The 17,442-nt window shown below is 38.0% G+C and overlaps 1 protein-coding gene across 3 annotated transcripts in view; it reads right to left on the minus strand.

Moving 5' to 3' along the window:
- Positions 1–17,407, minus strand: part of LOC121372491 (gamma-tubulin complex component 2-like) — a 51,366-nt gene extending 33,959 nt beyond the window's left edge. For 2 of the 3 annotated variants that reach the window (XM_041498831.1, XM_041498829.1), the window contains exons 1-12: positions 17,273–17,398; positions 15,035–15,143; positions 13,882–13,963; positions 12,137–12,228; positions 11,016–11,079; positions 9,351–9,485; positions 8,276–8,375; positions 7,512–7,600; positions 6,923–7,000; positions 5,759–5,840; positions 5,389–5,466; positions 4,609–4,676 (exon numbers count right to left, since the gene is read on the minus strand). In XM_041498831.1, the coding sequence (XP_041354765.1) occupies positions 4,609–4,676; positions 5,389–5,466; positions 5,759–5,840; positions 6,923–7,000; positions 7,512–7,600; positions 8,276–8,375; positions 9,351–9,485; positions 11,016–11,079; positions 12,137–12,228; positions 13,882–13,963; positions 15,035–15,087 (921 nt within the window). In that variant the 5' untranslated portion in view covers positions 15,088–15,143; positions 17,273–17,398. Of the gene's footprint in view, positions 1–4,608; positions 4,677–5,388; positions 5,467–5,758; positions 5,841–6,922; positions 7,001–7,511; positions 7,601–8,275; positions 8,376–9,350; positions 9,486–11,015; positions 11,080–12,136; positions 12,229–13,881; positions 13,964–15,034; positions 15,144–17,272 lie in introns of all 3 variants that reach the window. The other variant, XM_041498830.1, reaches the window with a different exon arrangement.
- Positions 17,408–17,442: the final 35 nt, after the last annotated feature.

A 17,442-nucleotide genomic window follows, 5' to 3' on the forward strand; every position in this document is an offset into this window, starting at 1 on the left:
CGAGATGTGGGGTGCTGCAGTAGATGGACCCACTCGGGCAGAGGCAACGGATGCGGATCAGCGAGACTGATTAGATCTGGAAACCACATCCTTGATGGCCACATGGGCGCGATCAGCAACAGGCGACATCAGTATTGTTGAAACCGCTGTAGCACCCGAGGCAGCAGGATCGGTGGTGGAAAGGCGTATGCATCCATCTGGTCCCAGCTGATGGCGAGAGCAACGAGATCGAATGCATCTGGATCTGGAACTGGCGATACATAAACCCGAAGCTGATGGTTGAACTTCGTGGCGAACAGATCGATGTTCGGAGTCCAAAGACGCTCGCACACCCAACGAAAGGCGTCTGGATGTAGCATCCACTCGGTTGACTGTGGCGATGACGGACAGGATAGACTGTCAGCTAGGACATTGGACACCCCTGGAATATGTCTTGCTCGCATCTGCAGAGGCACATCGTCCACCAGATCGTACAGGCGATAAGTCATCTGGAGAAGACTGTCCGAGTGTGTGCCGCCCTGACGATTGATGTAAGCCGCCACCGTCACGCTGTCGGTTGCCACCATGAGAGACGCTCCAATCAACTGGTGACGCCAGTGAAGGATCGCATTGTAGACCGCCAACATCTCGAGAAGATTGATGTGTAGCACCGATTCTTCTGCAGACCACCGCCCTGACGACGTCTGGCCATTGAGGTGTGCTCCCCAACCCTCGAGTGACGCATCTGCGAACAGATGATGAGTTGCTTGAAACGGCCGCAAAGAGATGCCTTCTAAGACGTTTGATTGGCGTTGCCACCACTGGAGACTGGACCACAGGTCGATCGGCAATGGAATCATTAAGTCTGGATTGTCGTAAAGAATGTAAGATACAGGAACATCTGGATCCATCGTAGCTGTAGGCGTCCTCTAAGAGTCAAGTCTTGCGCTGACGTCAACAGCCCCAGCAGACTCTGCCATTCTTGAAACGACATTGGACCTGACAACACCTTCCTGATGATGGACTGGATCTTCATCCAACGGTTGAGTGGAACTTGCACAAGACCGCGATCTGAGCGGAGACGTGCACCGATGAATTGCAGATCTTGTGTAGGCTGCAACCGGGATTTGTCGTGGTTGACAATCCACCCCAGAAACTGTAGGAACTGCAGAACAAACTGGACATGATGGACGAGCCGAGCTTGACTGTAAAAGTAAATACCCTTGCTGTGAAGGACCCGCGATATTGGAGCAGTGATCCTCGTAAACAGCCATGGAGCAATTGATATCCCAAAGGGTAGCACCGTCCATTCGTAATGGATTCCGTGCAGTAAAATCTCAGGTACCAATGACAGGTGGCATGGATCGGTACATGAAGATAAGCGTCCTTCAGGTCTAGCAAAGCGAGCCAATCTTCCGGATGAACCACAGCAACGACATCTCTGACTGTCAACATCTTGAACGATGATGGAGACTGGAGATAATGTTTGTTGAAAAAGGCCATGTTGTGGATCATCCGTAAGTCCGCCGAGTCTTTCTTGGGCACCAGAAATATGTCGGAATAAAATCCTGGCATGAGGTCTGACATCGGAATGCTGCGAACGGCCCCCTTCTCCAAGAGCTTGTTGACGGATTCTTGTAGAACCCGTACATGTGCGGCGGAGTGCAGACGCTCTCGGGGCATAAGTGTTAAGGGAGGGTCGACAGACAATAGCAGGCAATATCCGTATCTCAGGACTGTGGTGACGTACTGATCATCGCACAATGTCTTCCATGTCTTCCAAAACTGGCGTAGTCGGCCTCCGACAATAGTCCTTTCAACCAGTGTAACAGACACCGGAAGCGTCAATTGAAATTCGTTGATCTGTGTCAAAGTGAGGGGCGGGCGAAGGTTTTGGTAGCCGGAGCAATCCAAAATCTGCTGGTTGGCGTCAATGCTGGAAAGGCTTCCCTCTGGCAGGAGGCCCTTACGACTTCTTGTCTGGTACCCGTCGGGAAGAGTTTCTCCGAAAGGAACCTCTCCAGCGCTGGAAGGCAGTTTGAGCCACAAGTGTTTTTGCGCTTGTTGGACTCCAGCATAGTTATCAACTGTAAAGCTTTCACAGTTGCCGAAGACTGTTGATCTTTCTCGTTGGCGGTGACAACATCAGATACCTTGTCAGCAAATAATTTAGAGGAAGACCATGGCTGCACTAACAGTTCCTTCTTGCGTTGGGAATCTAATGTTGATTTCTTCAAGAAGGCTTGCCGTCTATTGTGCGTAATCATCGTTGACATGGACGTGATGGATGACGTCAAGTATGCCAACATCTGGGCTGACTGTTGGAACAAAGAGTAACACCTGGAGTCCTTCACTTGGGTAGCCATCGCCGCTAAAAAGACGTCTAAGTACGATAGAACGTACAAACAGCGCCATTGAGCCATATCCCGAAACAGCATGTTAAACACTGGATAAGATCGAGTTGACCAGTGTGGAGAAGCCACGAAAGACGCTGTATCAAGAAATGTCTTGTCCAAGACCGAGGCAACATCTGACACCAAGGTTCCCGCTGCCAACGAACGAATGACGACATCCTCCGGAAGCACGTCAGTAGAAATCATCGGCACTGGTCCCTTCTTGGATGGAGCCGGTGGATGAGGTAGCGACGGAAGCAAGTCATATACAACCGCTAGGCAATCCCTCAAGGACAATTGATCAGTCGCCTCTGGGTCATCCGCCACCGATGGCCCCTACCCTTCATCTGGAAAATCTCGGAGAACTCGAGAGCAGGCATGTCTGTCTGGCAGATCATGAGCCGTTGTAGTACCGGACCGTGGACGGTCCCTCGAGGATACTGGAGAGCCAGACCGTGGGTGGTCCCGCCTGGAACCCATAGAGACCGTATCAGCCGACGGCCTCTGTGGATGAACCGATGGAGCCACTGGAGTCTGTGGTGAATGACTTCTACTACGTCTGGCACAGTGACCCATGGACCCGTGCGCCCGCACCTTCAAGGATGGATCAGACCGGCGATCAGAAGATGAAGTACCCTTCTCAGCCTGTACACTGGATCCCGCAGGCACCCGTGATGAATGTTTGGCCGCCGCCGGAGCCGTAGATCCCGGTTTAGAAGTTGGAACTGTCGTCACAGAAGAGGGAGGGTTGGGCCACTCTGCCTCAGGTTGTGGATCCGTCCTGGTTGCCGCTGACATCGCTGCAAAGGTCTCTTGTAATATTGCAGGCAACATCAACTTCAAAGCATCAGCCACCAAGTCGGCCATGGACAGCGCCGAAGACCCCGCCGGGGTTGACTCCACCTTCTTGGCCCTAGTAGACAGCAAAGTCAAGTAATTCCTAAACTCCAAGTCGGACAATTTGGAACAAACATCGCATCTCGTCTCTGCCGAACAAGGCACACGGCATGAAGGACAAAGTTCATGAGGATCATCACGTGATAGGAACTTCCGACAGCGAGCACAAGAACGTTGTCAGCACGTACTAGAATCTGACATGATAGAATTTCTACAAAGAGAAATAATAACAAACTATTAAAACATAACCGGTAACATGGCCGCCATCTTTGCAAATCACGCAACGTTTACCGGTAACAACAATTTTGGAAGTAAAAACACACTTGAAAAAAGTGTTTACGCCAAAATAATACAACTAGAAACAATTACAACAAAGACAGAAACGAATCTGACAATTATCAACAATAGTATCACATAAAAAAAACCAAATCTGACTCCAAGAACAGAGCCAAAAGAAAACACATCCGACCAGTATGGCGAAGAGAAAAAGAAGGAAGCTATAGTCACATGCCTGGAACTACAAGGGAGCATACTGTAGAAGTTTTAGGCCATCCCATTATCTGTTGGGATGCTCGGACCAGTCCACTTGTGTGGGGGGGAAATGCACTTGTTTTGAGGACAGGTAATATTGAAAAGAAAGAAAAAAAGTAGCACTTATAGCTAAATGGGTGAGCAAGTCAGCAATTTTTATGAGCACACCAAGTTAGAACAAATAGCATTGTGGGCAATTATGTTTTAAAGATATTATCTCACCTCCTTTTTCAAGACATTGTTTTCTACTACAAAATACAACAGTCAAGTACTACAAATTTAATGAACTTGCAAGTTTTCGTTATCATGGTCAACTGCACTGATATGACAAAAGTGTAGTAGAAAAGGCCTCCTGCACTGTTGATATGTTTTGTGTGACGTACAGTAACGACTGTATCTCATACTAAAGAATAATAGGTCAGGGAAGAAAAACAACAATAATACACACTTTCTGAACACGGCAGCTTTAACGGTGACTTTATCGTGATCAGTAATCCTGTTTCATCTTCTTTCATGTTCACTGAACTTCACATCTCAGGCTCCTAATTCAATGTGCAGCTCTGCCATTTGAGTCAAATATGCTTTAACAATTTAAATTTTAGCCTGGAGACTAAACCTGACTTTCACAAACACAGATTCTGGTGTTTATTTCATTTGTTCAATTCATCAGAAGTTTCTTCTTAATGATTCAATGTCTACTTGGATGATTCTTTGTTTCTACATCGATTTTTGGGGGGTTTTATTATTAGGAATAAAATATAACCTAAAAAATTGCTAATTGCTATAACTGGTTTGTAAAAGTAAATACCTTAATCAACGTTCGCATGGCAGCCGTCAGTGCATGATTAACAAGACCATACTCAAAAGCAGCTTTTTCTGAAAAATAAACAAACTGAAATAGACACTATTTGAAAAGTACTCACATACTCAAATTATTTTCATTGCTGGGTTTTTTCTACCCCAGTTGAGTGTGTGCCATCCTCACCTCTACGACATCAATAACAGTTTTCAAATGTTCTATTCTATATTGTTTCACTGCCCTTCCCTGGCCAGTAAATAGTCTTATATCCAGCTAAAGAATGTATACTGTCACTATAACAAATTCTCAGTTAATTAATGGCTTCATTACTCAAGATTTGAACTGAACCACATGACAATGCATTCACATCATTGACTTAATATGCATTTTATGTCTTATAAACCTGATCACAATCTATTCCTAAGGAATATAACAAAAATATTAATTTTTAAATAGAAATGTCTAAAGAGTTGAATGGATTAAATTAGATACAGTTGTAGGGGAATGAGCTGAAGTTATGCCTTGTGGTATAGACTTGATACCAGCCTCGGTGGTATCGTGGTTAAACCATTGGACATAAGGCTGCTAGGTATAGGGTTCGCAGCCTGGTACCGGCTCCCACCCAGAGTGAAATTTAACTACTCAATGGGTAGGTGTAAGACCACTACACCCTCTTCTCTCTCACTAACAAATAGAAAGACAGCTCAGGTAGCTGAGGTGTGTGCCCAAGACAGCATGATTTGGAAGGATATCTAAACCTATGTAACTACAGTAAAAAAAAAAAGGTACCTTCTATGAACCTGACAACAGTTGAATAGTTAGAACAAAGCGGCAGAACTCGTTTGACAAGCTCTTGTAAAGAAGGATCTGAAAGCAATGATTAAAATGTAACAAAACCAGATTCAAAGACACAGATTCATTAGAATATATCTTTGTTAAAACATTCATTATCAGCAAGGATAAATTTACTGAAACGTTTATGAAATGAAAACCTTCAAAACTGAGGGTTTTAGCACTTTTTAAGCTAAAAAAAAAAAAAAAATTCTTCAAAGTTAAAAAGACCTAACAAAATTGAAAACGTGATATAATGAATCAATAATTAATTAATAAAAAGTATATAAATAAATAAATAAATAAATAAATAAATTTGGACAATTACCTAAGCTCTGGTCTATCATGAATTCTTTAGGTGCATATCTCTCCGTCAGTGCCCTGGCTAAAATATATTTCCCTTCAATACCCTGAAAATATTAAGCGCAGAATTAGCTATCAGAAGCTACTAATTTCAGTGATTTAAAAAACAATTACTGTTCAGTGAACTCAAATGAACATTACCATATATGTACAAATATAAACCAATGGGCATCATGCATTCAAGGCAGACATGCTGTACAATAAATTCACTACCCATCAACCATCGTGAAGTATTTCGAAACTTCTCATGTAATTCAAGGCAGACATGCTGTACAATAAATTCACTACCCATCAACCATCGTGAAGTATTTCGAAACTTCTCATGTAATTCAAGGCAGACATGCTGTACAATAAATTCACTACCCATCAACCATCGTGAAGTATTTCGAAACTTCTCATGTAATTCAAGGCAGACATGCTGTACAATAAATTCACTACCCATCAACCATCGTGAAGTATTTCGAAACTTCTCATGTAATTCAAGGCAGACATGCTGTACAATAAATTCACTACCCATCAACCATCGTGAAGTATTTCGAAACTTCTCATGTAATTCAAGGCAGACATGCTGTACAATAAATTCACTACCCATCAACCATCGTGAAGTATTTCGAAACTTCTCATGTAATTCAAGGCAGACATGCTGTACAATAAATTCACTACCCATCAACCATCGTGAAGTATTTCGAAACTTCTCATGTAATTCAAGGCAGACATGCTGTACAATAAATTCACTACCCATCAACCATCGTGAAGTATTTCGAAACTTCTCATGTAATTCAAGGCAGACATGCTGTACAATAAATTCACTACCCATCAACCATCGTGAAGTATTTCGAAACTTCTCATGTAATTATTCTTCTCCTTTTGAGCTTTTCCGCCCGTTCCAACCAGTGCTTCATGACAGATATATCAAAAGTAGGAAGGAACAAAATGTAAATATTATATCAATAAATAGTACAATTTTTAGATGTAGGCTTGTTACAAAAAAGTTACACTGACATTTCACATTACTCTAAAACAATCAATATTCATTTCATCTCCTTTGGATCTACATAACATGGCACTGTGTGCATGTGTAAATATTATTATTGGTGAAATAAAATAAGGCATATTCTGACTTACTAACCTGCATGCAGTAGAGAATGTCATCAAAGATGGCTCGCTCCTGGAGAGCTAGCGGCAGAGTTCCTAGGGCAACAATGTTCTGAAACGACAAAATATTTCTTCCAAGTTGATTTCCATGTTTATAACCCATTAAATTTAAAGTGTGCTGTTCTGGGCACATACCTCGGCCATCTGGATTGTTTGACCAATGCCTCGTGTTATGAACCGATCTTAACGCTAAGATCACCATAAGGGTATACAGTAGTTATGCACTTAAGGTGACCTTAGCACTAAGATTGCTTGGTAAAACAGTGGCCTGGACAGAGGGTTAGTGGTTTGTGATATTTAAGTCAGTGCAGTGACCTCCCCATTGAGCCATTGATGAAAGCCTACTTACTACCCACCAGCCTTTTAACCAATGGTGTAACTCCACACCACTATAAGATTAAACAAAAAGATATCTTGTATTTTTGATAGAGGCGGCCTCTGTTTACAACAAACATTACTGAATTCTAAACCAATGTGTACATGTATGTCAATAATCAGATATGTGTGACTGAAATGCCTTGGAGAATTTGAAAGTTGGGTTTATGAAAACAAAGTCAGTTTACCTGATCCTGTGGTCCGTCAACACCAACCATGAAGTCCATAGTGAGAGACGGCCTCTGGAATAACCACTCAGGTTGTAGAGGGATATTCACTTCAAAATAATAATAAATTTACTAATTTTAAAAAACAGACAAATACTAACTAAGCAAAATCACCAAACAAAATCTAACATTGAAATAAATAAGATTAATAAACAATGTTCAAAAATCTTGACTCTGTGGCAAAATATGCTTACTCATTTATTTTTATGCCAAAATTCCTTATTTTTCCTCCTAAATTGTCTTTTACAACTATATGGGAAGCAGAAGGCTTTTTATAACCTTAGTAAAGATCAGGGTTTTTTATTTTATATCGTTAGTTACATGCAAAAACATGAAAAGTATAATATATCTAATTTGTTGTACAAACACAGTCTTATACTTTTTTATAAATAAATCTAAATACACAAACACCAGGTGGACCTAAACATAATTATGGACATCTCACCTTCTGTAACTTTCATCTCAGCAAAAGAACTATGCTTTATTTTCACCAGAACTTTTCTAGAATACAAAATCACTCAGAACATACTAACTAAATGATTTAATGGTCTCAATTTCTCTCATGTTACATCAATATTCAGGAATGTTTTTTAAATTGTACTTGTATGGCCAAAATAACGGAAGTCGTGTTTTAAATAGGACCTGGGTTAACCATCTATCTGAAAAAAGCCCAGAAGCTTGTAATCAAGTATTTATAATTTGTGTAAAGTTCTACTTATTAATACCATTTCTCTTCAGCTGTTTCTCTCTCAGAGCTTTGCGCAAGAATTCTGACGATGATGTTGCAGGAACAGCTTTGGCTTGTTGTAAAAGTTTATCTTTCACCTGAGAAGGAAGAATATTGTAGAATTATCATCTTTGTTCCAAATACACACCAACAGCAAACAGAATATTTTTATTTTAATGTTCATTTGTTATACATTACACAGAAAGAAAGAAACTTGTTTAGTAATATTAAAAATATTTAACAATTATTTTAGACACACATTCATAGTTACAATAACAACTGCAACAATGAAAGGAACAATTGTGAAAGATCTTAAGAATTGTTTTTCTAAACCTAAAGAACCAAAAACATCTGACTCCAGCATATCACATCCCTGGTAGATATTTTAGTTTGATCATTTTCAAATTTACTTATGACATCATCTCTACATATTTATCTCTATTACAAACACTACAAGAAGAAACCCAACACCCAAAACCAGGTGACTGCATGTTAAATAGGGGCACTAGGTTTATGCTTTCAGATTCATACAATTCATTAATATGCAAGTATAAATAAAAAGTAATTTTGCCTGCAATTTCAAAACTGACAGTTTTCAGCACTACATCCACTCTAAGGTCAACAACAGTCATTTTTCACACTGTTGTTTTGGCTTCATACACAATAAATATAACATATCTTACCATAATTTCACTTGAAATCTATATTTCGGAAATAGTAAAAAAAAATATTTTCTTCAATCATCATCAGAAGAATAAATAATGTTCAACCAAAAACATTTTAATTTTCCACTGGAATTTTCGCAGCATTCTTAAAACGAAAACGTCATGCACCCAATTTATTGTTCTTTTAAGGAGATGCAAAATGTGTCATCGGAATACTGGCATCATTAAAATAAAAAATTAGCTATATTATTAAAACTGCTTTGCTAAATTAAAATAAAAATTGGTCTACTTACCTCGACCCCTGTCAAAACAGTTCCGAGAGCAGACAACGTACTTTACATGACGGTATGTTTTTATTTGTCATAATTTTAGACAAATTATTAAGTTTTAAAGACTACAAAGCCATACCTCTGACACTTCTTGTTCTGACATCTTCGTGCCGGGGGCTGGAAGCTGTGATGTGATCGTGCTGTGTGGCATCAACGTCATCCCGGCACTCTCGGCCTTCTCGTTAGCATTCCTCTCAAGGAACTCTTTCGTTTGCTGCAGTGTGGGAAAAAAAATAATAAACGAACGAACGAAACGAAACAACAAACAAACAAACAAATGAACGAACGAACGAACGAACGAACGAACGAACGAACGAACGAACGAACGAACGAACGAACGAACGAACGAACGAAACGAAACGAAACGAACGAACGAAACGAAACGAAACGAACGAAACAACGAACGAAACGAACGAACGAACAAAAATAAAATAATAATAATAATAATAATAATAATAATAAAAAAAAAAAAAAAATAAAAAAAAAATATATATAAACGAGCAGAATAGATCTGCAGATGAAAAAAGCTCGGAAAGCTATCATACATTTGTAAATGGCCTCATGATCCATAACACCTAACTCAGAGCTCTACTACTGATTGACATCCCACCATCCTCCAAGGAAAATTGAAAAAAATATATATAACAAGCATTCTGAGAGTACTGCTAAAGCAATACATGTCCCCTACCGGCCCCAACACATTTTTTGTTATCGAAGTTCAAGGGCCATAATTCTGTGAATAAATCATTGTGAAAGTTAGAAATAATCTGTAACAGTACATGATAAAGCAATATACAAAATTTCATCTCAATATCTTCAGGCATTGAAAAAGAAAGTAAAAACAAAAAATCCTTCATATCTTGTAAGTTCAAGGGGGATAACTCTGCCAAAATGGGTACATCGTCATGAAAGTCAAACTTGATTTGTAATAGTACGATGTAAAGCCATACACAAAATTTCAGCTCAATATCTTGAGACATTAGGGGCAATAATTTTGGAAAACAAATTTCCATATCTCCTAAGTTCAAGGGCCATAAATCTGACAAAAATTAGTAAATCATCATGAAGTCAAATTTTTATCTATAACAGTACTCGATAAAGCTAGACACAAAATTTCATATCAATATCTCAAGCACTGTAAAAAAAAAATAACATCTGGAAAACAATAAGTGGGACAGATGGATGGACGGGCAGACAGACAAGACAGACAGACGGATAAACAAAAAAGAAATCTATAGCCCCCTCCAGCTGGACCGGTAGGAGACTAATAAACTAAAATCTACAAGTTAAGACTGAATCAATCAGCTGGTGTTCCATATATGCAGGACTAAAATGTTTTCCATATATGCAGGACTGAAATGTTTTCCATATATGCAGGACTGAAATGTTTTCCATATATACAGGACTAAAATGTTTTCCATATATACAGGACTAAAATGTTTTCCATATATGCAGGACTGAAATGTTTTCCATATATACAGGACTAAAATGTTTTCCATATATATACAAGACTGAAATGTTTTCCAGATACATGTATGCAGGACTGAAATGTTTTCCATATATACAGGACTAAAATGTTTTCCATGTATGCAGGACTAAAACGTTTTCCATATATGCAGGACTGAAATGTTTTCCACATATACAGGACTAAAATGTTTTCTATATATACAGAACTAAAATGTTCCGATCTGTATACCTATTTCCAACAGGGGATGGAGGATAGACCATACCCTAACATTTTTACCTGTAAAGAGTCTTCTTTAGCAAGTTTAGACAGCAGGTAGACCAGTGGATCCAAGTCTCGCACACTGGAAAATAACAAAGAGCAAAACAGCAGAACAATCAGACACGAATATCTACACCTGTTTAATATATACTATATACAGTAGCAAATTAAATGTTGTCACAATTAATGGTGTTCATTTTATTTCTAAGTGGGAGGTAGCTATATTAAGTACCACCACCACCCCAAACCACAAGCAAACAATGTAATTAATGTCTTACAAAGAATATTTTCTTGTAAAAATCACTAATCAAATAGTACTAATGTTTCTAAGATAACTGTTACATGTATGTCAGTAGTAACTGTCTCTTTATGTAAATATTGATCAACTTGAGTGCTAACAAAATACATATATCTGCAATATATATAGAGGCACTGATTTTTCGTTTCAGATTTTTCCCTTTTCCGTTTCATAATGTTACAAATTCCAGTTTTTTCCGTTTCAGTATTAAACAAATTCTGTTTTTGTTTCACACAGACTTCGGACATTTTCGGTTTTCTTTACGATATGATCGAGAAAATAATTACAAACGATCACACTATAAACCACTTCCCTTATATAATTTATTTTGAACAAAGCCTGGCATACAATATGCAATTACTGCATTCCTTTGTGAGATCGGAAATATGGCAATGCCGCAAATGTTAAAAATTAATAAGCAAACATAACATAATATATCTTTCACTTGAGTAAATATCGGACAATTTTAGCTCACAATGTTCGGTTTTTCCCGTTAAATCGCCGGGAATAAGCGAAGAAATCACGACTGGTAAAACGTCTAGATACTCTACATCAAACATTTGGCGTAACATACAAAGGTACTAGTGTCGTAGCGTAGCACAGGCAGATGTCGGTGTCTATAGTTTCTAGTTCGAAAAATTTATTTTAATTAATCAAATGCGCTATTTAAAGTTAAATAATGTTTTGGAAAAAAATCAGGAATTCCGTTTCAGATAGGCATTTCCGCGATTCCGTCCGCGATTCCGCGATCGCGGAAAATCAGTGCCTCTATATATAGGATAGAATATTATGATTAATTGCTGGAAGGAATTGAATAGATTCACCTTTGTCTAAAACTTACTTTTTGCTCTTAAGGTCATCATATTTAGCGAGGAATTCAATAGGTGTTTTAGTTAACGAAGCGATATTCCGTTTGGCTTGGTGTGCAGATACCTGGGTATAAGATAAGAACAAGAGAATCCATTATTTAAACAAATGTATAAAATGTACACTGGTGTCGTGATTAAGCCATCGAATCGAACATAAGGGTGGTAGGTACAGGGTTTACAGTCCGGTACTGGCTCCCACCCAGACTGAGTTTTAATGAGTCATTATTGGGTAGGTGTAAGACCACTATACACCCTCTTCTCTCTCACTAACCACAAACAACTAACTCACTGTCCTGGACAGGCAGCCCAGATAGCTGAGGTGTGTGTCCAGGACAGTGTGCTTGAACCTTAATTGGATATAAGCACGAAAATAAGTTGAAATGAAATGACATTGTCTCATAAGCATGTAGTGATAGATATGTAGCAGCATGTAGAGGTTCCCGCACATCAGATTATTTTTCATTGTCAATAATGTTAACAATAACAGTTTCTAACAATACAAGGGATTTTTGCAGACAGTAAAGTAGGTAAGTCTATACTCTTAATGCTTAGAGAGTATGGATCCATACCCTCAAACTGCAGAGTAACATTGTTTTTAGAGAGATTAAAAAGTTGTTAATTAATTATTCACATATACTTTGAAAAGAGTAGGTGACAGTAAAGTCTTCAGTCACCACTCATCTATGAGTAAAAGTGTGCAGCATCTATCTGCAAACGTAGAGGTGATAGTTTTTTGCAATTATGAAGAAGAAAGCTGGATGAAATAACAGAACTCTACCCTCAGAAGAATTGCTGGTGAAAACTCTGTTAGTACTGTATCTACCTGGGCTATAATTATACACACAAAACAATTATGATGATCGGCCTTGATCAGAGTTTTAAAGTTCCAAATAGCATTATTGCTAACCACCACTTAAAAACACTAGGCTATACTCATTGCAATAAGAGCCTTATTAATATGCCTTCAGCATGTTATAAATGTATAGCTTTATTAACCTGCTGTGTGTGTGTGTGTGTGTGTGTGTGTGTGTGTGTGTGTGTGTGTGTGTGTGTAACAGGTACACAAGGAAAAGCACTGTTCACCTGTGTTGTAATATAGGGTGTGGTGTTCTTCAGCATGTTATAAATCTATAGCTTCATTAACCTGTTACATGTGTGTGTGTGTGTGTGTGTGTGTGTGTGTGTGTGTGTGTGTGTGTAACAGGTACACAAGGAAAAGCACTGTTCACCTGTGTTGTAATGTAGGGTGTGGTGTTCTTCAGCATGTTATAAATCTATAGCTTCATTAACCTGTTACGTGTGTGTGTGTGTGTGTGTGTGTGTGTGTGTGTGTGTGTGTGTGTGTAACAGGTACACAAGGAAAAGCACTGTTCACCTGTGTTGTAATGTAGGGTGTGGTGTTCTTCAGCATGTTATAAATCTATAGCTTCATTAACCTGTTACGTGTGTGTGTGTGTGTGTGTGTGTGTGTGTGTGTGTGTAACAGGTACACAAGGAAAAGCACTGTTCACCTGTGTTGTAATGTAGGGTGTGGTGTTCTTCAGCATGTTATAAATCTATAGCTTCATTAACCTGTTACATGTGTGTGTGTGTGTGTGTGTGTGTGTGTGTGTGTGTGTGTGTGTGTGTGTGTGTGTGTGTGTGTGTGTGTGTGTGTGTGTGTGTGTGTGTATGTGTGTGTGTGTGTAACAGGTACACAAGGAAAAGCACTGTTCACCTGTGTTGTAATGTAGGGTGTGGTGTTCTTCAGCAGCATCTCTGTATACACCTCAGCACCGACTTCATCCGTTGACCTCACTCTTTAAAAACAAAATCAAGGTATCCGTTATATTCAAACTTTGGTGATTTTTCACAAATACCTTCAACAGGGATTTATTTCTCAAATCTGACTTGACACCCATGGCTTTGAAATTGGGAATTTTAGCGTTGTTTTACCAAAAATGGGAATTTTCAGTTTTATTTTAAAAAACATCTTATTAAGCAAAGTTAGAATTAAAAAAGCAATGCTATATATATGTATATACCTGAACTTGTGTTTACTCAAATAAATATATCTACTATGCATTACAAAACATTATTGGGGAGGGAAGGTTTGTCAAGTGAATGAGATTTACATTCAGATTGGGAATTTTATGATCCAAAATTGGGAATAAAAAATGACATAGCCTCTGTAAAATGGTGGGAATGATGCCCATTATCTGAGTCTAGAAACATAGGTGATAAAACCCTGTTCAATATAATATAAAACCAGTAAAACATATCCAAAGAATACATTTTTAAGTATCACTCATCAAACATATCTCTTCTTTTATTCAATGTAACATTTTCTTCAGATATTTTTGCATTTTATGATAGGATGAATAATTATGAGTTTTTACCATATTGTCAGCCTCTTAGCAAAACATGTGTTCTTCTTATTTTTGTTAAAATAATTTTTAAAGAACAACCCATGCAATTAAAAAAATGTCCACGGCAGAATACATGCCATGGAAATTGTTTTCAGTATAGTTCACAACAAAAACATGCCGCAGATAATTAAAACTTCCACAGCCATCTCCATGGCAATGCTGATTGCCATGGGCAATTGCAGGGGTCGAATGATTCATTTTTGCTTGTATAAAAACCAGTTTTTCCATTGGTTTCAAAAGCTTTACTTATGCTAAGAGACTGATAATATTTTGTATCAATTGATGGTAAAAGAGCAGTCAATAGACAATGTCTATATTAAGATAAATACAGATCTATCCAATAATGTAATAAAACAAAAAGCACCTAAATATTAGTAAGTGAAATATTTTACTTGGATGAATTTCAAAACAATGAATCAAGTGTCAAATTAGCCAAACCAGTGTGATCAGTGCAGCACTTACCCCAGCAAGTTCATCAGCTCGCTGACATGGTGGTGAACTTTGAACTCACTCATGATTCAAATGATGTTTATTACCAACATGCACAATAGACTGGCAATACTTGATGAACCTGAAAGAAACAAATTCTGACATGTCAGTATTCTGAGATTGTTCTGTTAAATTTTCAAAAATATCCAAAACCAACATGTTTTTCATTCCATCACCACCTTCACTTTTGTATACACAGTAACATGTACATGCAACATTGGGGGGTATAAACAATTTGGTTTTGTTTATATATACATACATATCTAGTATCTAGAACAAAATAAAGTAAATGTTTTGAGCCTCAGATGGATGTTCAGACCCCCACCCCAATTCCTATTGGCAGGGTGCAATACTGCGAGTGAAACACTTGCGATGCGAGTGAAATTCTGTTATGGCGATTTAATCTGCAAAACACTCAAACAAATATAACAAAATTTAGTTTACTGTATCAGTCAGACTATACGGCCTGATATGTACTTGATATGTTGCCTTGCGAGTGACAATCTCGAATTGGCTAGTGGGTTTTTTTTTCATTCACTAGCCAGTTGGCGAGTAAATATAAAGTGCTGCTTTGCACCCTGATTGGCCTGTGTAACATAGCTCAAGTAACCTCTATTCCACTCCTTATTTATATATTGTAGGGAAGGGCTAGAGACTGTGTGTAATACTTCGGTAATTGTCGACGACCAAATGGTAGCCAGCTATTGTGTCTAAAATACACATTTTTTCCTAAATCTGATGCCACAGAGCTTTAATTTGATTATTCTCTTTGCTCTTCATCACCACAAAAAAGTACAGCACATGTTCGTTTTGCATTGAGGCATCAGGTTTCTTCATGTAGTGTTGGTACTGGTTAACAATATGTAAGTTTAATGTCATGACACACAGTCAATAAGGGAAGGGTTAATGTCACTCGAGCTATATGTAACAGAGCCTGAAAGTTGAACTTTATTATTGATGAAAATCATTCTTGAAAAATGATTCTGAATTGTGAAGAAAAGCTTTATAAATAAACAGCAGACAACAAATCTATGCACACGAAACAACTATGCACATGAAACGAGACGTAACGGAATTTAAACCATAATGCAGTTTGGAACACCATTATCATCAACGTCCTTAACTGTGTTATGCTTCAAATTCCGTTCACTTTGTTTTCTCGTGCACGGTTCGCGCAATCAACATCAGATTTGTTGTCATCAGCATGTCGTTCATTTATGAGGTTTTTCTTCACAGTTCAGGAACATTTTTATAAACAATAAAGTTGAGAAAAGTAAGTATCTAAATACAAAACTTTACAAACCCCTAAAACCATTAATTTTACCAAGTCGTTTTTGTTTATTCCTTAAAATTACCAATTTGAAATTGACTTAAAATGGAAAAAGATGAATTAACATTCGGTGCATGTCACATGACCTCATTTAATTTTTACGATTTTTAAGACCCCTGTTGTTAGAATTTTTTTTCAATTATATTCGATCTGCAAAAGGTATGCTACATTTTTGTGCCTCAATTGTAGTGAATAGTATTCATAATCCATTCATAACAGTTGTAAATAATTTTGAGTATATAAATTGTGTTAATTTAGAATCAATTCATTAAAAAAAATATATTTTACAAACTATTTGCAGGTATGAACGTAATGCCTATCAGTATTGACATCAAGTGTGAGCGACATGTGTTGATAAAACATGGACCGGAACCAGAACGCTTGATAAATATAATTTTTCCTTTTAAAAAATTAATAAATTAAGTGTTCGGCAACTGTGCATATTTAAGAAACATATATTTTTTCATGTAGTTGCCTTAAAAATTGAAAATGACGAACTGCACATGCGCAATACAATACTTTTTGGAAACGCATGCTCCTGAACAGTTAGAAACATCGCACCCTTTCCAGTTTAACGGAGGGTGTTTCACTTTTATTTATTAGAATGGATTTGTTTTATGTCCACAGTTGATTTTTTTACATTACTCGATTGCAATTTATTTTGTTTCACGTATTGTAGCTGAAAAATGTAGAATAGTATTTCCGTAACTATCGTATTCGTGTTTTTGTCGTTAGGTGAACGCAGTTTGGGACGTCGATTGTATAGCATTTTAGTATGTTATTATGCAACTTACGGTAACATGTATCTTTTAATTATAAAATTAATGGTTTCTACAAATGTTTTTAGTATTAAGCCCTGACTTCGTAACAAGATCCCTTACACTTAATTGTAAACTACATGTATATCTGTTGTAAGCCAAGGCTTGCTATATACATATCTGTCCTGACACATGGTGACATGCAGATGAACTTAAATGTCACATACTCGAAAACTTGTCAATTCCCGCGTTCTGTCGGCCATGACAGATCACGTTTAGTGGAGTCACGTGAC

This window comes from Gigantopelta aegis, chromosome 4 (genome assembly GCF_016097555.1).
Source record: "Gigantopelta aegis isolate Gae_Host chromosome 4, Gae_host_genome, whole genome shotgun sequence".
NCBI lineage: Eukaryota > Metazoa > Mollusca > Gastropoda > Neomphalida > Peltospiridae > Gigantopelta > Gigantopelta aegis.